We start from the raw sequence: 26,673 nt of genomic DNA, 5'->3' as shown, positions 1-26,673 counted from the left end.
ATGGATGGATGAATCATTACACCCAAGAAAATAATGTATCTTATACACTTTATTGATGACACACTAAATATCTGGACACAAATATGTTACACTTCTATGTCATGAGAGATGTTTAACTTTGATCTCTTTTATCATGCTGCATACATCCATTGATAAATATGTTTTTTTATGCCTTTGGTACAGCAGTAGATATGTCCCATACTTCTCACAAAATAATAACTATCCGAATACCAAAGATTTACAGAAAGATTTACTGCACAAGAAAATGATGAATAGCTAGATATTAATGAGGAGTATGCAACTGGATTCCTATCTGGAGACCTGATATGTATTGATAACAGTAAACTGGCAAGAACATCCACAGCCACTTCTCAACATGCCTCCTTACTTTCACAACATTGTCTGGAAGATCGTGAATCTTGTTGATGTTTGGGTTCTTGGCATACACCTCGTCCTCCACCACTGACCGCCCACACTGACCACACGAGTTGTTGCCCAGGCTGAAAACTAGATACAGACAATGTCAAGAAGGACCAACCTTTCTTTCCAGAACCTGACCATCCTTTCACTCCAGAACATGACCAACCTTTCATTCCAGTATCTGACCAACCTTTCACTCCAGTATCTGACCATCCTTTCACTCCAGTTTCTGACCAACCTTTCACTCCAGTATCTGACCATCCTTTCACTCCAGTATCTGACAAACCTTTCACTCCAGTATCTGACCATCATTTCACTCCAGTATCCGACAAACCTTTCACTCCAGTATCTGACCATTCTTTCACTCAAGTATCTGGCAAACCTTTCACTGCAGTATCTGATCTTCCTTTCACTCCAGTATCTGACCATCCTTTCACTCCAGTATCTGACCATCCTTTCACTCGAGTATCTGACCAACCTTTCACTCCAGTACAGTGACCAACCTTTCACTCCAGAACCTGACCAACCCATCACTTCAGTATCTGACCATCCTTTCACTCCAGATCCTGACCATCATTTCACTCCAGTATCTGGCCATACTTTCACTCCAGAACCTGACCAACCTTTCACTCCATTATCTGACCATCCTTTCACTCCAGTATCTGACAACCTTTCACTCCAGTATCTGACAAACCTTTCACTCCAGTATCTGGCAAACCTTTCACTGCAGTATCTGACCATCCTTTCACTCCAGTATCTGGCAAACCTTTCACTCCAGAACCTGACCAACCTTTCACTCCAGTATCTGACCATCCTTTCACTCCAGTATCTGACAAACCTTTCACTCCAGTATCTGACACAGTCCCTGTGTTGGTTTGTCCAGGTGGTGTGTGGCCAGGACCACACCTTGTTCCTGACGGACACTGGTCAAGTGTACAGCTGTGGGCTGTAGAAATGTATGTAGTGGCTGTGTTTTAGCTGGTGACTAAATATCCAGGTGAGCTACAGTGCCCTAGCACTAAGTAACAACAATTTGAAAAATTAAAAAAATTCTACCATCAGCATTATTTGATATTCTTTTTAAAACACAAACAGCCTGAAATTCGTCTAGACCTTTGATATTAGAAGAGCTGCAGAATAGGTTCATAGTCAAAGCTTTTTTACTGTAATAATGCATAGTGTTAATCGAATACTGGAGTGAAAGGTTGGTCACTGTACTGGAGTGAAAGGATGGTCAGATACTGGAGTGAAAGGATGGTCAGATACTGGAATGAAAGGATGGTCACTGTACTGGAGTGAAAAGATTGTCAGATACTGGAGTGAAAGGATGGTCAGATACTGGAATGAAAGGATGGTCAGATACTGGAGTGAAAGGTTGGTCAGATACTGGAGTGAAATGATGGTCAGGTTCTGGAGGGGAAGGTTTGTCAGGTTCTGGAGTGAAAGGTTGGTCGGGGTTCAGGAGTGAAAGGTTGGTCGGGTTCTGGGGTCAAATGTTGGTCAGGTTCTGGAGTGAAAGGTTGGTCAGATACTGAAGTGAAAGGTTGGTCGGGTTCTGGAGTGAAAGGATGGTCGGGTTCTGGAGTGAAAGGATGGTCAGATACTGGAGTGAAAGGATGGTCAGATACTGGAGTGAAAGGATGGTCAGATACTGCAGTGAAAGGTTTGCTAGATACTGGAGTGAAAGGATGGTCAGATATTGCAGTGAAAGGTTTGCCACATACTGGAGTGAAAGGTTTGTCAGATACTGCAGTGAAAGGTTTGCCAGATACTGGAGTGAAAGAATGGTCAGATACTGGAGTGAAAGGTTTGCCAGATACTGGAGTGAAAGGATGGTCAGATACTGGAGTGAACGGTTTGTCAGATACTGGAGTGAAAGGATGGTCAGATACTGGAGTGAAAGGTTGGTCAGGTTCTGTTTTCACTCCAGTATCTGACCATTCTTTCACTCAAGTATCTGGCAAACCTTTCACTGCAGTATCTGATCTTCCTTTCACTCCAGTATCTGACCATCCTTTCACTCCAGTATCTGACCATCCTTTCACTCGAGTATCTGACACAGTCCCTGTGTTGGTTTGTCCAGGTGGTGTGTGGCCAGGACCACACCTTGTTCCTGACGGACACTGGTCAAGTGTACAGCTGTGGGCTGTAGAAATGTATGTAGTGGCTGTGTTTTAGCTGGTGACTAAATATCCAGGTGAGCTACAGTGCCCTAGCACTAAGTAACAACAATTTGAAAAATTAAAAAAATTCTACCATCAGCATTATTTGATATTCTTTTTAAAACACAAACAGCCTGAAATTCGTCTAGACCTTTGATATTAGAAGAGCTGCAGAATAGGTTCATAGTCAAAGCTTTTTTACTGTAATAATGCATAGTGTTAATCGAATACTGGAGTGAAAGGTTGGTCACTGTACTGGAGTGAAAGGATGGTCAGATACTGGAGTGAAAGGATGGTCAGATACTGGAATGAAAGGATGGTCACTGTACTGGAGTGAAAAGATTGTCAGATACTGGAGTGAAAGGATGGTCAGATACTGGAATGAAAGGATGGTCAGATACTGGAGTGAAAGGTTGGTCAGATACTGGAGTGAAATGATGGTCAGGTTCTGGAGGGGAAGGTTTGTCAGGTTCTGGAGTGAAAGGTTGGTCGGGGTTCAGGAGTGAAAGGTTGGTCGGGTTCTGGGGTCAAATGTTGGTCAGGTTCTGGAGTGAAAGGTTGGTCAGATACTGAAGTGAAAGGTTGGTCGGGTTCTGGAGTGAAAGGATGGTCGGGTTCTGGAGTGAAAGGATGGTCAGATACTGGAGTGAAAGGATGGTCAGATACTGGAGTGAAAGGATGGTCAGATACTGCAGTGAAAGGTTTGCTAGATACTGGAGTGAAAGGATGGTCAGATATTGCAGTGAAAGGTTTGCCACATACTGGAGTGAAAGGTTTGTCAGATACTGCAGTGAAAGGTTTGCCAGATACTGGAGTGAAAGAATGGTCAGATACTGGAGTGAAAGGTTTGCCAGATACTGGAGTGAAAGGATGGTCAGATACTGGAGTGAACGGTTTGTCAGATACTGGAGTGAAAGGATGGTCAGATACTGGAGTGAAAGGTTGGTCAGGTTCTGTTTTCACTCCAGTATCTGACCATTCTTTCACTCAAGTATCTGGCAAACCTTTCACTGCAGTATCTGATCTTCCTTTCACTCCAGTATCTGACCATCCTTTCACTCCAGTATCTGACCATCCTTTCACTCGAGTATCTGACCAACCTTTCACTCCAGTACAGTGACCAACCTTTCACTCCAGAACCTGACCAACCCATCACTTCAGTATCTGACCATCCTTTCACTCCAGATCCTGACCATCATTTCACTCCAGTATCTGGCCATACTTTCACTCCAGAACCTGACCAACCTTTCACTCCATTATCTGACCATCCTTTCACTCCAGTATCTGACAACCTTTCACTCCAGTATCTGACAAACCTTTCACTCCAGTATCTGGCAAACCTTTCACTGCAGTATCTGACCATCCTTTCACTCCAGTATCTGGCAAACCTTTCACTCCAGAACCTGACCAACCTTTCACTCCAGTATCTGACCATCCTTTCACTCCAGTATCTGACAAACCTTTCACTCCAGTATCTGACCATCCTTTCACTCCAGTATCTGGCAAACCTTTCACTGCAGTATCTGACCATCCTTTCACTCCAGAACCTGACCAACCTTTCACTCCAGTATCTGACAAACCTTTCACTCCAGTATCTGACCATCCTTTCACTCCAGTATCTGACAAACCTTTCACTCCAGTATCTGACAAACCTTTCACTCCAGTATGTGGAAAACCTTTCACTGCAATATCTGACCATCCTTTCACTCCAGTATCTAGCAAACCTTTCACTGCAGTATCTGACCATCCTTTCACTCCAGTATCTGACCATCCTTTCACTCCAGTATCTGACCATCCTTTCACTCCAGAACCCGACCATCCTTTCACTCCAGAACCCGACCAACCTTTCACTTCAGTATCTGACCATCCTTTCACTCCAGAACCTGACCAACCTTTCACTCCAGTATCTGACCATCCTTTCACTCCAGTATCTGACAACCTTTCACTCCAGTATCTGACAAACCTTTCACTCCAGTATCTGGCAAATCTTTCACTGCAGTATCTGACCATCCTTTCACTCCAGTATCTGGCAAACCTTTCACTCCAGAACCTGACCAACCTTTCACTCCAGTATCTGACCATCCTTTCACTCCAGTATCTGACAAACCGTTCACTCCAGTATCTGACCATCCTTTCACTCCAGTATCTGGCAAACCTTTCACTCCAGTATCTGACCATTCTTTCACTCCAGTATCTGGCAAACCTTTCACTGCAGTATCTGACCATCCTTTCACTCCAGAACCTGACCAACCTTTCACTCCAGTATCTGACAAACCTTTCACTCCAGTATCTGACCATCCTTTCACTCCAGTATCTGACAAACCTTTCACTGCAGTATCTGACAAACCTTTCACTCCAGTATGTGGCAAACCTTTCACTGCAATATCTGACCATCCTTTCACTCCAGTATCTAGCAAACCTTTCACTGCAGTATCTGACCATCCTTTCACTCCAGTATCTGACCATCCTTTCACTCCAGAACCCGACCAACCTTTAACTTCAGTATCTGACCAACCTTTCACTCCAGAACCCGACCATCCTTTCACTCCAGAACCCGACCAACCTTTAACTTCAGTATCTGACCAACCTTTCACTCCAGAACCTGACCAACATTTGACCCCAGAACCCGACCAACCTTTCACTCCTGAACCCCGACCAACCTTTCACTCCAGAACCTGACAAACCTTCCCCTCCAGAACCTGACCATCATTTCACTCCAGTATCTGACCAACCTTTCACTCCAGTATCTGACCATCCTTTCATTCCAGTATCTGACCATCCTTTCACTCCAGTATCTGACAATCTTTTCACTCCAGTACAGTGACCATCCTTTCATTCCAGTATCTGACCATCCTTTCACTCCAGTATCTGACCATCCTTTCACTCCAGTACAGTGACCAACCTTTCACTCCAGTATTCGATTAACACTATGCATTATTACAGTAAAAAAGCTTTGACTATGAACCTATTCTGCAGCTCTTCTAATATCAAAGGTCTAGACGAATTTCAGGCTGTTTGTGTTTTAAAAAGAATATCAAATAATGCTGATGGTAGAATTTTTTTAATTTTTCAAATTGTTGTTACTTAGTGCTAGGGCACTGTAGCTCACCTGGATATTTAGTCACCAGCTAAAACACAGCCACTACATACATTTCTAAAAAACTCTGGGTCGGCTCTTCCAGTACACGATACTAAAAGCAACTTACAGTCAAACACTGTTGTGACGAAGTGAAGGGGACCTACGTAAACAATTCAAGTTATAACTTGGCATACATTTACCAACTGGCATGACAATTGAATGACAACTAACAATGAGGAAATTAAATAAATGTCGACTAATATTAAGTAAAACTGGGATGGAAGTAAATGCTTGAGATTGGAAAATGACTTCAAGACAACCTTACCTTCAACACATCTGATCAGACATATCAGAGGTCAAATAATTATGAATAAAGAAGAAGTACCAAGCTATTACTTCGAGAAAGCTGTAGTTTTGACACATCAAAGTTTGAAACAACATTGTTTGACTGTATTTTGAACAGAATGTCATACCTCCCTCCTTGTCTGTGATGACAACAGTGTGGGAGCGACCACATGACACGTCCCGCACCCTGGTGGTGTCCGGGGACAACAAGGGGAGAGAAATAGGGACAGGTTCTACTATGATGTCAAGCACTCGGCCTGAAACAAAGCAGTTTGAAAGTAACAGGTCTGTGCAAAATAACATTCACTTCACGAGTGAGAGTAAATGAGAGATTGTTTGTGGTGGTCCCAGTCAGTGCTATTCCAGCACTAGGAGCATATCATTGTGGCCTGTGAATAATTGATTCTGGGCCTGACAAATCAGAGGTTAGCTTAATGAGCAATCTAATTAAAATCAGATCTTAATTTTCGCTACCACTAAACATGAGATCTGAGGAAATCCTATTACAGGTCACGTCAGAACGACCTTTTGCGAACTTTGACTGACCAATGGAACGACTGACAGGAAGTCAACATTAGCCAATCAGAAAGCAGCTATCTTGTGTTTTATGGGGCTAGTTTCAAACTGGCAACTACACTTAGAAACATATTGTGACAAATTCTTGATTACAAATTTGAAAACAGAACAAAAGAACATTCTGGAATGGCTAATAGATGGCCTACATTGTATGGATTCAGTTATAAAGCCCAGAACTGTCGTTCGGAATATTCAATGTTAAATATTTCAAGGGTGAATGATTAGAAAACACATTCTGACTGTCACTTTCATGATCTGGTAAGCGACGCTCAGATTGGTCAGATGAATGGCCGCTCTGACCTGACCTGTAAGCGGATGTCCTCAGATCTTTGTTTGGAGGTAGCGAGAACTAAGATCTGCTTTTAATGAGATTGATTTATGAGCTAAATCAAATGTTGTTTGGGTATGGCCATCTCAGTAATCTGTTATAACAATCAGACAAAGTCAAAGTGAGTTAAGGTTGGTTTAACACTGCTCTTAACAGTGTGTAACTGCTTAATGTGGGAAAAAAAACCTGAAGTGATGCAGCTCATAAATGCCTATCACTTTGGTGAAACATACATGTATGGGCATGGCGTAGACAAATCTAGGACAGTAATCAGGTCAAATCTGTGACTTGTGCCAATGCTCAGGGGATCCTGGAACAACCAAGGGAGTCAACTCTCCACAGCAGTGCCTTAGATCACTGGACCACTTGTTAAACAATCATTGTGTAAAGAGTGTATGAGCGTTGCAAATGCATAAGTAAGCCACATTAACTCCCATTGGTAAACATCTAGCTGAAAAGCAGTTATCTAAACAAAAAACAGTGAACTTTTCAGAAGCAAACAATCACCTGAACCTCGTGGATATTCATGGTACCCCAGCTGTGAGTCTGTGTTGATTCCCGTCCCGAACAGCTTGTGTCCACTCGGTGTCCTGGCTGCGAACACTGTGAAGCCGTACCCACACGCCACACTCTGCACCTGTACAGGCAGAGTCTCACTGTAACTTGGGCACATTGAGAATTACATTTGCGAAACAACTTGAATGAACCTAAAGATGTTCTGCACAAACTGACAGACTTGCAGCAGACATGCAGAGAGACATGCAGCAGACATGCAGAGAGACATGCAGCAGACATGCAGAGAGACATGCAGAGAGACATGAAGCAGACATGCAGAGAGACATGCAAAGAGACATGCAGAGAGACATGCAGCAGACTTGCAAAGAGACATGCAAAGAGACATGCAGAGAGACATGCAAAGAGAGATGCAGAGAGACATGCAGCAGACTTGCAAAGAGACATGCAAAGAGACATGCAGAGAGACATGCAGCAGACATGCAGCAGACATGCAGAGAGACATGCAGCAGACTTGCAAAGAGACATGCAAAGAGACATGCAGAGAGACATGCAGCAGACATGCAGAGAGACATGCAGAGAGACATGCAGCAGACATGCAGAGGGACATGCAGCAGACATGCAGAGAGACATGCAGCAGACATGCAGAGAGACATGCAGCAGACATGCAGCAGACATGCAGAGAGACATGCAGCAGACGTGCAGAGACATGCAGCAGACATGCAGAGAGACATGCAGCAGACATGCAGAGAGACATGCAGCAGACATGCAGAGAGACATGCAGAGAGACATGCAGCAGACGTGCAGAGACATGCAGCAGACATGCAGAGAGACATGCAGCAGACATGCAGAGAGAGAGAGTCCATCTCACTAATAGTGAGTTAGAATGATGTTGTTTGTCACTTGCAGAAGCATTGCAGCTCATTCTCATTTACATGTTTTAATCTCATAGGATACCTCTCTGCATTAACATCTGATGCCCTTCACACGTTGTGTCAGGCGAGCGTTCTTATCGCCCATTGGCATTGAAGTTTCTAATTTATCAGTACAAGTAATCGAAGTAATCTAAATGGGTAATTCAGAAAACAAACATAAACCGGTAGTTCTGAATGGAAAAAAATAAAGACAGTGTTATATTTGTATATGTCATGGAAATATAATAAATCCTGTCACTTTGGAGCGTGATGGAATATTGGTGTTGTGTGTTGTTGTTGTTTTACAGCTATTGCTGTAGTAGGGGATGGAAGGACCAGGGTGTTGCAGGGCAGGGCAGGGCAGGGCAGGGCAGGGCAGGGCAGGGCAGGGCAGGGCAGTACCTTGATGTTGTGGATGTCTGTGAACTTTAATCTTGCAGGTCTCTTCTGTCTTGGTATAGCAGCCTGTCTGTTGTCTGGCCTCATGTATGTCTGAATTCCTGGAGTCAAGAACATCATTAAGCTAACTTAATGAAGGCAGCATGATGACAATATTGATCCCTACAGAAGACACACGTGTTCAACATCCATGGAATTCCTGATCAACTATAGTTGATATATATAAAAGGGCAAAAAGAAACACAAAAATATAACATGGCCTTATTGTGGTCAATTAGGGCCTCCATTATCTCTGATTATTACCATGATTACATATTCTATGTTCAAAACACAGAAACTGCAGAAAGAGGTGAGGTGAAATGGGGTTTAAAGTCATGTTCAAGATTATTGCACTTATATAACGACGTGCAAACGTGTGTGTGTGGCTGCTTGTACTAGTCTGGAATAATGCCGATTTTATAATGATAGCCCACTGAGATACCATGCCGCAGTTTAACATGAATACCCCACTCAGACACAGTATACCGTTTAGCCCCTAATGCCGAGCAAAGGCAGGGTAACAACAAGTACCACCCTGTAACGTCTTTTGATATGACGTAGCCGGAGATCGAAATCCGGACCTTCCACTCTCCAGGTGGATGCTCTACCACTAGACCACAGAGCCTGTAGAATGATAATATCTTGATGGACAATACTATTGTATGGCTGGAGTCATGTGAATTTTGGAGCTGAAAGAATTGAGTTAGGAGACAACAACAAAGATAGCAGCATACAGGGATGTGAATTAAAATGTAACAGGGTTGTCAGTGGATGAGTGAGTGAGTGAGTGAGTTTGATTTAATGACGCTTTTAACATTATTCCAGTCATATCACGGCATGTCAGCTTAATGTGGGAGGAAAGCCCGAAGTGATGCAGGTCTCAGACGTTTACCACTTTGGTAAAACCCACGAGCATGGGTATGGTGCTGACAAACCTAGAAACATAATCAGGGTGAACCGGGATTCGAACCCACAATCATAGGTTTCTGGTGTGTCCAGGGGACGCAACTCTGCTCAGCGAATCGCTGCACCTTATACGACTGGGCCACCTGTGCCCCCGTCAGTGGATGAGTGTCTGTGGATGAGTGTCTGTGGATGAGTGTCTGTGGATGAGTGTCAGTGGATGAGTGTCAGTGGATGAGTGTCAGTTGTATTACAGTTAAAATGGAGTAAAGAACCAGAAAGAGCATTTGTTGTTGTGCTGAGTAATGTAATGCCAGATGGAGATATAACAGTTTTGTTTTGTGGAGGTAATGTTTGTGTGAATATATTAGTAGCAATTGTCAGTGGCAGAATTTTTTTGAAATGTTAGTAAAATATACCAAGTGGCTTAATTTGAATTACAGTCCACAGCAGCAAACATTGTATTGTCTTTATTTACTGTAAACCTAAAACTGTGTCTAAATATAAATCATTGATCTTGTGTGGTCATTTACTGATTTCACAATTTATTTCTGTGCAAACTGATTTCTGGAAAAACCTCTATTTTCAATTTGGAAATCAAGTTGCTACAGAATCATTATCATAGAAATAAAACATACCGAGCGCCCCAGTAGTAGCACATCCCCACACATACACACGTTCCGCTTGTCTAGCATTCTCTGCAGCATACTGAACCACCCGATCCTTCTTGTCCTCGCGCTTCAATATCTTCTGTTTCCATGTTCCTTTGCGGCGACAGCAAGTCATCACTAGTGCATGCTGGGAGATCAAGTCTGGATGACGGGATAGAAACTTCTGCACTACACGAGCCATTCTGAACAAAATAAATAAAACATTGATAGTTCCTCTTCATTCTAACACAACAGATTCCATAGATGGGGTGGGGGTGCAATGGTTTAGGGGTATATCTCAAAAGTGAAGAAACTTTTCCCTGAAGAGATATATACATGTACTTGCATTTAGGAGATAAACAGGTTTTTCAGATTTGCGGGTTTCATTGAGTATTTGATGCCTGGGAATTTCATTTAGAACCAGCAGCATTAGATGGAGGTTACCTATGGAAAAAGAACTGACATTGCATTTCTCGCTGGTACGTATGGTCTGTATACCAAGCTATACTGATCCTCAACAAATGTCTGGTTTTGTCAATAAGTTGTTCATTATCCTAGTGAGATTCTTTTCTACCAAAACCTTAGAAATCAATGATAATCTAGAAATTGGAGAAATTATATTAGTTACTATGGTCACAAGACTTTCTGAGACTAATATAGCAATTATTATCATAAATAGTTAATTCCAACTTCCGTATCTATGTGAGTTTAATTACCCTCACACTCAGCTTATAAATACTGTGTAGGGCTATAAAGTATTGTTGACACTGTAAGCATTGCTGTCACTCTCTGAAGACTATGAAACTGCCAGCCCGGTGTCGCTCTAGGCTTACAATGACAGACCTTAACACACAATCTTTGGGCAGCAGAAATGTAGAATTTCATTTCCATCTCAAATATTTCTTCCACTCATGTAGCTGGGTGGAACTTGAAGGTCGCTTGTGTACAGTGCGTAGTTTAGAATTTTGTCATGTCTTTAATCGATCTTACATTCAATGAATGTGCTTTGAGACATTTACATTGTTTGTATGTAAGACTTGAAACTAGATAATCCGGTCTGGTCCAGACATCAAGTGATTGATATCATGAGCATCCATCTTCACAGTTGGGATACGATGACATGCATCAACCAAGTCAGCAAGTCTGACTACCAGATCTCATGTGTCACCCCATACTGCAAGCATGGTTGCTGAAGACCAATTTTAACCTGGATAGTAACAGCTACTATGACACTGCTGGAACATTGCTGTCTCAATAATAATAATAAGTGCATTTATAATGCACCAGATTCCATTCACCAAGTGGATGCTCATAGCGCTACACTATTATTACCCCGGTCAATGGATCAGTGAGCACTCGATTTTCATTCTCAGCTCCCTGGGGAGTATACAACCCAAGCTGCCTGTGAGGCGCTAGAAGGTTAACAGCTACATCCTACCATCACATCCTACCGGGTACCCACTCACTGGTAGGTGAACAGAGGCACATTTCCAACAAAGTCACTTGCCTAAGGAGACAGCACATGTGGTACATGTGCTTCAGTGTGGGGCAGGACCGATGCCCTAGAAACTCTCAGGAGTCAAGCTGCTGAACGTGGTCACCCATCCAACTACTCTACGAGACAGACGTTGCTTAACTTCACCTGATTTGCGATCTGTGCGGTGTGCACAGGACCACGTGCCACCACGTGGCGTAACACAACATTCACTCACTCACCTTATGCCTGTACCTACCTCTAGTACCAGACTGGGTTAGGCATGTATATCTGCTTCATATCAGATCATTTATTCCAAATTGTGAATGTGTGAGTCTAGCGTTAAACACTATCTTAGTTCATCATGGTGTGTCAACTCTAGCGGTGAAACGATACAGCAAGGTCACGATATGATAGGTATCATGATGTTTAGGTCAAATTGCTTGGAAACTTCTTGACTATAAGTATTTCAGAGAAGGTTCAAAAGGAAAAGCTAGCGGTACACATGTTCATAGTGGTTATTTTAGAAATGAACTAGAAAACTAATTACAATACATTTTGCGATATTTGACTGACAAAAATGCTGGGGGTGTGTGTCATGAAACAAAAAGTAATTTATATTAGCAAATGCATCGACACAGACTAAATGCATCGTGTATCGAATCACTGCATGAAAACTCACAATGCACTCGTGCACATGTGTTGTTTCTCCCCTAGACAGCTCCAGTGACCACAACCATAGTGCTGACAGGCACAGAATCGTAATTGGGGCAACTCTATCATCAGAGGTTCCTCATCTGAGTCACCAACACCTGAGTGACATATTCACAGTTCACACTGTTGACACTATCTGAGTCATGAGTTCAAAATGTTATTTAACAAAACAGGCCCAAGCTCTTTTCTAAGCAAGCAGTCCTTCCACTCTCCGGGCAGACGCTCTACCACTAGACTATGGAGATGGTTCTAGAATAACAGCAATAGGTGTATTGGGTAATGAAATTCCTATGCAAGTTCTATTCTTTGTTACTTGATGAAATGCACCATATACACTGATCATGACAATCACATCCATCGAGTGAGTGAGTATGGTTTTACGCCGCTTTTAGCAATATTCCAGCAATATCACGGCGGGGGACACCAGAAATGGGCTTCACACATTGTACCCATGTCGGGAATCGAACCCGGGTCTACGGCGTGACGAGCGAACGCTTTAACCACTAGGCAACCCGACCGCCCCTCACATCCATCGAAGAATGTACACAGATGCTATGCATAATTAAACAATAATGTAAACAAAATAAAATGAATCCTGCCTCCCAATTTCTAATAACTAATTTATTGTGCCTTAACATACAGCATGTACAGTGACTGAGCCCTGCCCTTCAAGACTGAAAACAGACAAGTGACTTGTACTTGTTGCATTGTTCCTCCAGCAAATCGGAGATCTTTCTGTTGTGTCTGTGATATATTGTTATCATTAAACTTTTCCAGAGACCACATGCAAGTCGCTGCTACAATCAACACACGTCTTTATTTCATTACTGTACTAATTCAACTGTCCTAAGGGTCTAACTGCCCTCTCCTTCATTCTATTCTTACCATGCACCCACTTACATCCTTTTAGGGTTATCCCCCTTACACTGCCCATACATATATGGTAACAAAGTTACCTCCCCTTATACCATGTTATACCACACTATGAATCATATATATATGTATTGATAAAAGAATATGTGGGTAGTTCTAGAATTCTAGTTACTAGTTAATGTTTGCTAAAGATTGTGAATCAATAAAAATGCAGCTAGCTGACATGGCTCAACCTGGTCTTTAAGCAAACTGCTAACAATGATTTAGTTTATTCATTTCTGATCTACAGATACGTAGCTAGTTTTATGTTGTAGGCTACATAACCCTTATTGTTTGTTTGTTGTTAATCCCGCACTCAGTAATATTCCAGCTATATGACGGCGGTCTGTAGATGATCGAGTCTGGACAAGACAATCCAGTGATTGATATCATGAGCATCGATCCACGCAATTGGGATCGATGACACGCTTCAACCAAGTCAACGAGCTTGACCACCCGATCCTGTTAGTCGCCTCTTACGACAAGCATAGTTGCCTTTTACAGCAAGCATGGTTTGCTGAAGACCTATCTACCCTGGACCTACTAGTATGTAAAAAGATAGTCAGAATAAGGAGAAATGGGGTGTACCGTCATGTTAAAGATTATTGCAGTCATACAACAACTTGCATGCATCCATGAGTGAGTACTCTGTGCCCCCTAGTTCTTGCTTCTTTACCTTAGAGTGGAGAACCAGGCAGGGTAAAAAAAAAGTACCAATTTTAACATCTTTAGGAATGATTGAACCACCAACCATCTGCTCGGTAGATGTTATATCCACAAGACCACAGAGGCGGTCAGTCAAAATAAGAAACACACTTCAATTAATATGTGTCCAACAGGAGTGTTCATTTGCTTTGGACATTACGTTGATTTCTTGACATTTTAACTACCTATTTCAGCATATGCTCCGTGCGTGAATGTTGTTTTATGCAGCAGTCAGCAATATTCCAGCTATATGTGGCCTAGGCAAAGAAGGGGTTGCCACAAGGACAGCATGAACAAGGCTCTATTGTGTTGGGTGCAAACAAGAAATGTGTTGTTTGAATGACACCAAGTTCAAACCAACAAGGACTACAGTTTGCCCAAGCCTAGATCTGGAGACCAATTCTAACATGGAATCTCCAAGGGAGAATGTGGAGCCTGACTACTCAGAGGCAATTTGTCAGTTCCACACAAGGCAGCATTTACAACAATCAGACTTGGTCACCAGGATGTGGAGCATAGTCTTCTTTTACCACGGACTTGAGTCTCATTATGGCAGTGATGATCTGCTCACCAGAGAGTCAGATTGTCCTCCTTTAACACAGACTCAAGTGTATTCATGGCGTGATGATCTGGTAACCAGTTCCAAATTAACATGAGCCTGTTAGTCTGAGACTAGTAATAAGTTTCAGGAAGTATGAATGATATTTAATTGTGGACTACCACTTCTACCATTCGTTAGATGACAACACTGTAGCAGATCAATTTCTGATCATGATCATTGATCTGAATGAACAGGCAAATAATATCAAACACAACATGTAGGGAAATGATTGCGAACATTTAATATATTCGACAGTTGTATGTTCACAGATGTTGAATTATAACATATTGGTCCACTGGAAAAATCAAATCTTCAAGTCATGGATAACTTTGAACTGTCAACATCAAGATTATCAGACATGTACAATCATGGACTTTTATACTCAGTTAACTCTCTTGCCTCAGGAAGATGATGTACAACATGCTGCCAAATAGTCTTTCTTAACTGTACAATTCTTTGAGTACGGACATAATCAATTACGTGAGTATGGCCAAACTTTATGAGTACATGTATCAACATGAACTATGACCAAGTCTGTGATCCAAGATGACTCGCTGATTTTACATTTCCACTGTCTTTATCTACATCTCCTAATGCATCTATGATCAGTGAACTTACTTGTGAATAAATATCACAAAACACTTCCTGAAAACCTGTCAAAACCTTTTGGCATAGTCTATCTGAACATTCAGTGGCTTTTAAGTCCAAAACCTTGCCAGGGTAAAAATGAACAAGTACACTTCTCATTATTAATCATATGAAAATGATGAACACATCGGATAAATCATTAATTTTATGACATTCTCTTTTGCCCATGTAGCAGGGCGTGGAGTCATCCCATAGATGACATCCTTACCTTGTCAGCTTGATGACAGGGTTAACCTCTTTTGTCATGTGGACAAGGCGTCCAACCTCGGATCAGAAGGTCCGTGGTTCGAATGCCATCACAGGACTCAAAAACTTAATGGCCGCTACATTGGCGCCCAACGGGGGCCCCACAAGGTAAGGATGTCATCTGTGGGATGACTCCACGCCCTGCTACACCCACTTCCTAAAATATACAAACTCTGTGGGCGAGGGCCCTTAATGCCTCATAATGCCTTGTTCTTTGTCGTTCTAATTAGTAACATTTTATAGAAACTGAAGCGTTTCAATTACAAATCACCATCAAGTTTCTGGATCAGAGTGAAATGCTCATTAATGACATTCTATAAAACATGGAGTATTTGCATGTAATCAGTCCACACTTTATTTCACACAATCTTTTTAAATAACATTCTCAGGGCTGAGCAGCTCATCAGACCACTGACATTTGACTCTGATAAACATAATGAGCGCAACTCCATAAGCAGATTTAGTTTTCCAACAGCATCAAATGTTTTTAGAAGAAATATCACAAGAATGTGCCTTCTGATTGTGAGTTCTTTGAAAAAACATGTTTCCAACATTGATCACATTTGTATGGTTTTGCATTTTGATCTGTTAATGGTGAAGTTTTGTCTTCCTTTTGATGACTTTTCATGTGTCTTTTCAAGTAATCATATTGGGCAAAGCCTTTAGCACACAAACTGCACTTGAACGTTCTCTCTGTGCTGTGGGTATGGGTATGTGATTGTAAATCTCTTTTTCGAGCAAACTGCTTCTTGCAGATCTGGCAGGTGAATGGTTTATTCATGGAATAGGTCAGTTTATGCTTTGACCGTTCATTAGAAGTTCTGAACTGCTTAGAACAAACCATGCACTGAAATATTATCTCTTGAGAATGAATTCTAGCATGATCCCTCAATGCATATATCGATGAAAGAACTTTACCACATTTTTTGCAGTCATGGAGTTTCTTATCAGCTGTTTCGAAATGGGTAGTAAAGTGAAGTGTAAAACTTTTCTGTCTAAATTTCTTCTCAGCGGTGTGGCACTGACGGTGCTCCTTTAGGCTACATCGCAATGCAAAACTCTTCAGGCAGATCCCACAATGATGGTTTTTCTCCCCTGTATGAATCTTCATGTGTTTATGCAACCCGGGAGAGTCAAAAAGGTTCCCCCCGACAGACTTCACACTGGACTGGGCGTTCCCCAGTGTGCACACGATGGTGAACTGTGAGACTAGACTTCACAGTGAAAGCTTTGTTGCAGATTTCACACACAAAAGGCTTTGTGTTCATGTTCAGCATGTTCATCCTGAAAGCAAACCATTTTTCGGTAAGGGCGATTAAAATTTTTTTTTGTTTCTCAAAAAATTTTCAATACAGACTTGTACAGAACATTTATTTTTATATCTTACTTTTTGGTAGGTCACAAATCTGTCAAATTGAACTTGATTATAACGTACCACATTGTTTCTTTTGGACACACATCTTGCGTCTTGAAGTATGAAGAGCCATAGGCCATGGCTACAGCTATTTTAATCCCCTGTGAATCTGACACATTATGAATGGCATGATGTGAGCCAAAAGTAAAAAAACAAAACAAATTTCTCTTTTGCCACTTTTGAACCATCCATGTCAGGTTTTTTTTCATTTTCAGGCTTTGTAACCAGGAGCAGGTAACTAAACAGCTTTCCCCAAAATGAACGTACAAATTGTCTATGCAGGTTGTGTGACCCATCACACAACCTGCATAGACAATTTGTACGTTCAGGAGAACATTGTAAGGCTATATCTGGGCTTGTTGAGTGCAGCTTGACATCACTCTACAGAACATTTAGAATATCTGTGAAAGGGACATATTAATACTGAAGACAACTACATTTTGCCTTCATATGAGATTGTCTAAAATAGCAAACAAAAAAAACATATGTTGATGCATCTTTTTAGGTCAAACCAAAAGACCAGTCATCACCATATACAGATTATAAGTAGGGAATCAAAGAACTTGAAATGTTTCTTGCTCGTCAAAACTACACTGACAGTGGTTACTGTTTAAAAAATATTACTTTCACTTGAAAACACACAATATTTGGAGCAATACGTACATAGAAGGTGGAGTGTGATATGTGCATCCCAGGCTGAGAAACAAGATGTGTTGCCGTCGCAAGAATCTTGGAAAATGGATCAGGCAGGAAGCACACCCGGCAACTTCCATTCGATGTTAAATTCCAACTTAGTACATGAAACGGCGTTGTCATCAATCATAAAACATATATAAATGCAGATCTGTGCCATTAAGTTTACATGCACAAAATTCAAAATTATGGGGAGTAGTGCACTTTACCGGGTGCACTTTTTCAGATCCAATTAGCGCTGTGGGGGCTCGAACGCGCTTCGCCGGCTCACCGGCTCTGCTAATTAATGCGTTAATTACCCTAAGCTCTACCACTGGACCACAGGCGCTATCACATGTAATCAGTGCTCGTTTAACAGGTCATTAGAATCCCCATTGACATGCATGCGTAATTCAGTAAACAATGAATTGCGCATGCGTGTGACGTCATGCCCGCTCTCCCATTCATCTTTTCTTGAAACCACACCCGCAATTGTTTATGTCAACATGACCGGCCAATGGGATTAACTGGATTAACGCTTGAAAAGGTAAGAATTTATGGCTAACCCTTGCCCAAACCCACTGACCCTAATGACCGAAAAGGGGTTTTGGATCGTAAAGACGTGTAAGTTTCCCTAAGACCGAAAACGGGTGTTGGATCGTAAAGACGTGTAAGTTTCCCTAAGACCGAAAAACGGGTGTTGGATCGTAAAGTTGTGTAAGTTTCCCTAAGACCTAGAACGGGTGTTTGATCGTAAAGATGTGTAAGTTTCCCTAAGACCGAGAACGGGTGTTTGATTGTAAAGATGTGTAAGTTTCCCTATGACCGAAAACGGGTGTTGGATCGTGAAGCGAGAGTCACCAGAGCATGAGGCACGGTAACCGTATAACGAAACAGCGGTGGCACTATAGCGCGGTAATTGAGCGGATGGTAGAGCTCGGTCTGCGCCCGGTAAACTGCATTGTTGCCAAATTATGAAATACCTTAGTTTTTTTAAACTCTAATAAACTTGACTGGAACGTGTTGATCTTTCCATTCAGTCAATGGGTCAGGGGGCTGACATCTTGGGTTTAACTTAAAAGACAAAAGGGCGAAAGAACGCGAAAGTACAATAAAGTATTTGTAAGATTCATGGTAATTTACCTACACGCCCCGATTTAATATGTACAAATACCATTTTGTGACGTCAAAATAAACACTAATCATTCCATATCCGCATTACTCGCAATATTGAATTAATCATGTTTCGCTTTTGAAAATCATTTTCCGTCCATATTTTATAACATGCATACAAACAATATAACTTGGTTCCGTCTCTAAACGTTATCCGTATCTGTATGTATTATATATGACACAATTAAGATACGGTTTTTTTCTTTGGAATCTCAACCTTAAAGACCCATTTTTTTATAATAACAAGAACTTGTGGGTTGAGATTTTCTCATCGTGAATGAGTTAAGAGATCTCGGGATCATGTAGATTTGATTCAATGGTCGAAAAAAGCACACACAAAAAAACATTTTGGCTAGCCATTTATAGAAATTTGTCACTATTATAAAACTCTGGTTCGACAGTGAGAAATTTGGGAGAATTACGTAATATGTTGTTATATGGACAGCAATAAGTAAATATTGTCTTTCCGTGTGGTACATGGCATAGTTTCTCTCCCTTAGAGAATGTTCATGAGATCATTCATTACAATGATGTTTTAACGGTTTTGATTTTGAAAATAAAGATGAAAATGGCATAGTGCTCTGAAAGATGGTGTTTGTACTCAGTTAGATGTCCAATTCTGTCTACAAGTAAATTGCAAAGGAAACACCTAGACATATTAAAGCATGTCATGTTGCACATTTGAAAATCAACGTTTCTATAGGTCTGTTAATATTGAGACAGACTACTATGTGCCTGCACTGCTCTCCATCCTGTAGCCAAGATCTCCGAGACAACAGTAATAATAAAAAATAAAAAGCACTGTCCGTTTTTTTGCGTGGGTTTCAATATTCTACATCATCCATACATGAACTTTATTAAGTCATCGCTTACACGAATTTAATATTGTTTAACATGTAGTTGTGTAGTCTGGCTGGATCCTCGTATGTCTCACTAGGACCCTAACACTAACATGGTCCAGAGGACACAAACACACATTGTTGGCATGCTGTCATGACAGTGGAGATATTTCTATGGGCTCACGTGATTGTATCACTCTATGTTGTGCTTATGATGAAGTTAGAAATTCGGAATATTGCCATACTCAACGTAGAACAAGTTGGAAATGTGTCAATATAGACTGGGATGTGGGCGACTTGAATATATTAAATTTCTATGGTCCAACCAAGATACTTCTCACAATGTAATCTAGACAGGCAGGTATTCTGGACACTGCTCATTGAAGTCTGAACCACCTTTTGAATATATTTTTTTACTGCACTGTATTCAGGATTTATCTATTGAAGGTAGAACTGTAAATGAATTTACTTGAACTTAAACGACAAAAAGCATACATGCATGAATGATGTCGGTTTTGTGTTTGTTTGTTGTTTAACGCCGCACTCAGCAATATTCCAGCTATATGACGGCGGTCTGTAAATAACCGAGTCTGGACCAGACAATCTAGTGATTGACATCATGGGCATCGATCTGCGCAATTGGGATACGATGACATGCATCAACGAAGTCAGCGAGCCTGACCACCCGATCCCGTTAGTCGCCTCTTACGACAAGCATGGTCACCTTTTACGGCCAGCATGGGTTGCTGAAGGCCTATTCTACCCCGGATCTTCACGGGTCTCGGTTTGTGTGAGAGGTTCTGTGCAGTACAATGAAAATGAAGAGTGGATGGTTATGCGTAAGTGTAAGGTCACAGGAACAAAAATCACGCCCCTCTACCAATCAGAAACGTTTGCTGAACTGAAGTTTGCCCGTGAAGTGCCGTAATTTCCGGCCACCTTTTTCTTGTTTACCTTGGCGGCGAAGCTTAGAGCTGAGATTTGATGTTTGTTTTAAAATAAATACGAGGTAAGGTGACCGCAGAGGAACACGATTGTGTAGCCTATGGTTTGTTTAGCAAGGGCCAGTAGGTTGAAACAAGTGACATTCATTATTTCATGCGATATCGAGCTGTGATTCGAACCGAGTACGAAATCTTGAATAAGGACCAAGATGGCGGGTGTCACGCCTTGTCTATATGTATAGATAGGTGTTATATTTTTCTATACGAATATATTATGCTGTACACGCTGTCATCGAGTTCCTGTGTGTAAGGATCTTTGGCTGTTGATGTACGGCAGTTGGAATATACTGTTGTCAGCTATAGAGCTCTCAGCTATTTTGTCATTCACAATACGACTGCCTCTGTCGGGTAGTGGGTAGTGTCTGCCCGGATTGTGGAAGGTTGGTGGTTCGATCCCCTGGCCAAGTCATACCAAAACGTGTCAAGAGATGGTACTTGTTGTTACCCTGCCTGGCGCTCGGTTTTGAGGGGATACAACAAGGACTGGTCGCCTTGACCATATGATCATAGCAACTGCACAATGACTTATGGCGCCATTCGTACACCCTTATAATGTGGAGACTTTATAATTGTCTCCAAACATCAACAATGTTGTTTTTTAAATTTAGCTTTAAAGATGTAAATTATTTAGGTTGTAACTCAATAATGTATAAAAAGGAGACAAAAGCAATTGTTATAACAGTTAAATTGCTTATCATTACAAGTACATTCTTTAGCGTGTTGAATTCATGACATGTTAGCGAGGCTGTCCCAAGACAATCCCATAATATCACTTATCTCCAATATCCTGTTACGAGGGGTTCTCAGCCTAACTATACGAAGGTGCCCCCTTAAGAGTTTGTATGTATTAAGTACAATGCCTTCCATGCTTCACTGCTGCATTTGAACCAGATATACGAGACATGCAGGCGGCATATTTCTTCAGGCTACATATTCTCTGTTGACGGAAATGGACAAAAGTGGCTAGCGAGCTGTCATCAAGTATCTCCAACTGATGAGAGCTAACCACAAAAGTCAACCATGCGGACACGGTGTCAAATTTAGGGGATGGTGCTCCCACCTTTGCCACTGTAAAGAGGTGGGCAGCGGAGTTCAAGGGGAGGGGCTGGGTGGGTGTGAGAGCAGCCTCGAAGGTGATCCAAGATCAGGAAGATCAACCACTGTGGAATATGTTTATAAAATACATGATATGACTATGGATGTTCGATCACTCACCACACGTTTCATGGCCAACACAGTAGGCATCTCTCATGACAGTTGAGGACAATCACGAATGAACAAGGTTTCAGAGCGCTGTGGTCCAAGGCTTCCGATTCCTGGCGAGAATGCTCCAGGTTCTCCATCTCTCGTGATAATTTACTTCGTTTTAAAGCAGACCCAGATGGATTTGTTGAGCAATTTGTAACCGTGGGAGTCTTGGGTTCATCGCAATCAGCCAAAGACTAAACAACAGTCAAAGCAGTGGTGACATCTAACATCTCCTCCTTCCCAGACCGCAAAGTCTGTTCCGACAGCTGGTTGGATACAATTATCATGATTATTAACTATTTTTCTTTTAGTTAAACATATGTCATTGTCAGAAGACAAATGGACCGGCCACAAGCTGTGAAAGATAATGGTTGTCTCAAAGCACACATTCCATGCCAAACGTATTTGCTTTTCACCGTCTTGTAAAATCGAGGAACCAGCCTTGAAAATGAATTACTGAAAGGGTTCAGACGCGGGTATCATCCCTGATTCACGTTAACTATGATCAACGGCGTTTCAGCAATATTGTCATGCTCATAGGTTTTACCACACGTGTCTACCTAGACTAACATATAGTCTCTGAAATGAACATATCGTACAGAAAAAACAGTTGTTCAGCTATCTTAATAAAAATATAATAAAAAGGGAGCCCAGTGATTCTCTCCGATACTGCAGTAATCTAGACTTGCCAAACATTATAGACTTGCATGGGCTGTAGTTGATATATTTGTATCAGGGTCTGTAAGACAGACTAGTGTCTACCCTTTCATGCAGACACACAATATATAGCTGGAATGTACTGTTGAGATGATCTAAACTTGAGACACAATGATTTATAACAAACTTCTTCATTACATCTTCACTCAAGGATTGAACTATGTAATAGATGAGCTTCTATACCTGTGGTGTACTATGGGCTGGGTGGTCCAGCCGCCAATCTCATTAAAATTAGATCTAAACAAAGTTTAGCGATAGCGAGAACTAAGATCTGATTTTAATGATATTGGTCCAGTCGCCTAGGGTGCTGCCATATGGTGTGCAGAGTAGCGTCCCTTGGGCACGTCAGAAACCTTTGATTGTAGGTTCGAATCCTTATTCATCCCGAATATGTTTCTAAGTTTGTCAGCTCCATACCATGCTCGTGGGTTTCACAAAAGTGGTAAATCTCTGTGACCTGCCTCACACGTTAAAGTTGGCTATACAGACTACAGTTCAAAACGGCGTTAAACCCATTCACTCACTGTGGTTTAGTAACGAAATATACTGCCGTTTAAGCTAATATGGTGCCAGCCAAACTTTGTTGGTGAAGTTTGAACACGGTGACGTTTTGTCAGTTTGAGAATCCAGGTTAGAATTGGTCTTCAGCAACCCATGCTTGTCGTAAGAGCTGACTAACGGGATCGGGTGGCCAGGCTCGCAGACTTTGTTGATGGATGTCATCGTATCATAATTCTGTAGATCGATGCTCATGATATCAATTATTGGCTTGTCTGGTCCAGACTCGATTATTTACAACCCACGGTCATATAGCTAGAATATTGATGAGTGCTGTGTTAACCTCAAACAAACAATCAGGGTTATGTAGCCTACAACATAAAACTAGCTACATATCTGTAGATCAGAAATGAATAAATTAAATCATGGACGGAATAAAAGTCATTTGCTCTGTGGTTAGTAGCACTTATTTGGTACGAAGAGGACCAGTTGAAGTAAAACGAAATCATTTATTTAGATTTAGGTAGAATTAGTGATACCTGTCAAAAATTCAAACAGACAGGATTAGTATCCAGTGAGTCCCGGATGTAACGTACATAGATGTACGCCTTAAAGGGGCACTGATCTAACGCAATTCCCCGGGACTGGTTGTTGCCTTTGTTATTGTTTTTTCCCAGTGAGTACCCGGATGTATAGCAGAAATCTAGACTAGTTCGCGACCTCTGCTGCGCCATTCGTAAGCGCATTAGTCACTTTTATGGGTAGTAATTAGGGCGTATGGTCACATTGATCAACATAATCAAATACAGTTTTCGAGATAATAAGGAAATGTAGGTATCTTTGTGAATAGCATCGGTAATGGTGTCGAAGATTTGATAAGTCACTTGCTTGGTAATTTTGCGATTTTCGTTTACACTATTTTGACTTGCAACACAAAGTATATATTTCTACTGAGCATATGCTTTTTTATAGTGTGTATATTTTTTTACTGTCAAATGTGTAACAAATTTATTAAACGTCTAAATATTCAGTTATTTTACAAAGTGACTGAAAAACATTTCCATCTTTATTATTATGACAACGAATTCCAAACATTTTGATGTTTAATGTCATCACCAAGAGACTGAAAATGTAACGTTGAAAAGTACATTTCTAAGTTGTTTGGCTTTTAATCCTACATAATAATCTGTTGTGATGTTTGTAGGCCCTTTTGATCGTCTTGATCAATCTGGACAGATTTTTTAGTCAAAATGACTGAAATATTTACACATTTTATAAATTGCCTGAGAGAATCACATTTTACAAACTGACTGTAATATTTACACGCTTACAAAGGAAAAGACCTGTGACAACAACGTCTATCGCGCATTGAAGAATTTCCCAACCAAGACGTAGAGAAACAAGAACGAATCGGTTCAAATGAAGGAAAACAAAATGCAGATATCATAATTACAACCTACCAAATTTATGTGTATAAGTTTTAGACAGCTTCCTTGTTCGAGGAATGTATCCGTGAATATCCACACAAAGGAACAATATCCCACTCGTCTGCAGCTGTACAAAGAAACTTATTCGATGCCACGTGTCTCAGTAACAATCAAATATTTTAAAAGATATTTATCGTTTCGGGATGTTATAACCCGTGTTCGTTTCTCAACTGATCGCTTGGATTGTTTCAGGTGTTTTACATAGGTGTCAAGTCTCAGTGGTCGGCTGAGAAAGCCCACGTGACAATGATAACGTGATAACAATGATCAATCAATCAACGTATTATCAGTTAACCCTTTGAACAAAGTATGTTGTTTTTACATCGGCACTTCGCGCCATGATATGAGTGTATTCCCTTTGTTTTAGTAAACCTAGACATGTAAACACTCACTCTTGACATATCCACTGTGCAAGATAACAGTGATTAATCAATCAACGTATTTTCTGTTAATCCTTTGATGACTAGAACGATCCGTTGATTTACAAAAAAAGTAAATCAACTGATCATTCATCTCTTGCTGGGCTGCCACGTGCATATTACATAACACACATTTCACCTCACTTCAAACCTGGATTTAGATTGAATAATTACCCCAGACACAATAAATGCCAAATGGGAACCTTTGTCAGGTAATATAAGTGGTGCTACCACTAATTGTACCTGTAATAAATTCATTAACTGAGCATCAAGTGAATGACGACAAATACACAAGTGTAGGGTTATACGAGAAAACGTGGATGACAACAAGGGAGTAGTAATCGTATTATCGACGCAAGCCGAAATCCGAAAATGCTTTCACTGCATGGATACTGTTTTTAGTATAAACTATAACCATCTGGGGTATTTCCAAATGACGACATCCCATGAGCTCCCTTGTTCTTTTTTTCTGTTTGTTTAGGCTGAAGAAATGAATTAACATGCGCCCTTTGTCGAAATCTTTATAGATCACAGTTAACCAATCAGTGTTCAAAAATGCGTAAAACAAATATTGCCTCCAGCCTCCAAGTTTATTTAGCTGTCCTTGCAGACGGTACCCCAGTCTCTGGTCACGCTCAGTTGCGTTGCGTATCATCCGGGTACTCACGGGGGAAAAACAATAACAAAGGCAACAACCAGTCCGTTAGATCAGTGCCCCTTTAAGTGAATAGACACGGTGGAGGAGCAGGAAGTAGCTCTGAAACGTCGTACAAAGAATAAAAGAAGTTGCTATCCATAAAAAAAGGGTCATGTATTCATGTTCCGACAACTTCTAAATGCCTGTCAAAGAATCTTTGAAAGGCATTTCGAATTTATGGATGCCAAATGATTTCACCCAATGAAGGAGTCAGTATATACTCCGAATAGTTGTGTTCCTCACAATAAAGAAGTTGACATCCATGAATTCTCGTCCCTATCAAAGACTGCCTTTGAGTAAGTCTATATACGATTTAATAGAGACTCCCTCATATTCATAGTACGATATCATTTGTGTATCATATGAATACGAATAGAATTATATACTACCTATCAGTAACATAAACATGTCCAGTAAAACAATCTTACACAGATGCTTGAAGTCTCCAATATCATCGTTTTGGGCAAAATCGCGAAAGCGCAGACAAGATAAATTGCCCAGTCGACTGTTCAAACCTAGCCGCGTCGTGTCGTGTGCAAATTGCTGTGCAGCTTCCGGTATTTTCAACCAGTTGGGCAACAGGGATATCTGAGAGTTGTTTGGGTAAGCCTTGAAATATGAGAATTTTTCCAATTTAATAATATATCCAATCATTAATTTTACTTTGTGACATATGGTACAGTCATCATGACGTGTCTTACAAAAAATTCGTCATTGATTGTATGTGTTATTCCGGCAGTGGCTTGCATGATAGGCTACATTGTTGGTCGCACATGCCGTTCAGGTTAAGTGTTATTTTTATCGACAAACGTCATTGCCGTTCTAACAACGACGTGAGAAGCTAATCTTCAACCACTTGCGTGTGAGTTTTATGATC

General features: G+C 41.1%; 1 protein-coding gene across 1 annotated transcript in view; it reads right to left on the bottom strand.

Annotated features, from left to right (window-relative positions):
• LOC124139495 (RCC1-like G exchanging factor-like protein) overlaps positions 1–18,789 on the bottom strand; it is a 72,447-nt gene extending 53,658 nt beyond the window's left edge. The window contains exons 1-6 of the mRNA XM_046506601.2: positions 18,698–18,789; positions 10,317–10,531; positions 8,740–8,837; positions 7,418–7,547; positions 6,135–6,263; positions 389–507 (exon numbers count right to left, since the gene is read on the bottom strand). Coding sequence (XP_046362557.2) covers positions 389–507; positions 6,135–6,263; positions 7,418–7,547; positions 8,740–8,837; positions 10,317–10,530 — 690 coding nt within the window. The 5' untranslated portion in view covers position 10,531; positions 18,698–18,789. The remainder of the gene's footprint in view (positions 1–388; positions 508–6,134; positions 6,264–7,417; positions 7,548–8,739; positions 8,838–10,316; positions 10,532–18,697) is intronic.
• Between the last annotated feature and the right edge of the window lie 7,884 nt (positions 18,790–26,673).

The sequence above is a fragment of the Haliotis rufescens genome, unplaced genomic scaffold (assembly GCF_023055435.1).
Source record: "Haliotis rufescens isolate VD_foot unplaced genomic scaffold, xgHalRufe1.0.p SCAF_1, whole genome shotgun sequence".
Taxonomy (NCBI): domain Eukaryota; kingdom Metazoa; phylum Mollusca; class Gastropoda; order Lepetellida; family Haliotidae; genus Haliotis; species Haliotis rufescens.
Note: the sequence above shows the minus strand (reverse complement) of the source record. Positions and strands in the feature narration are given on the sequence as shown.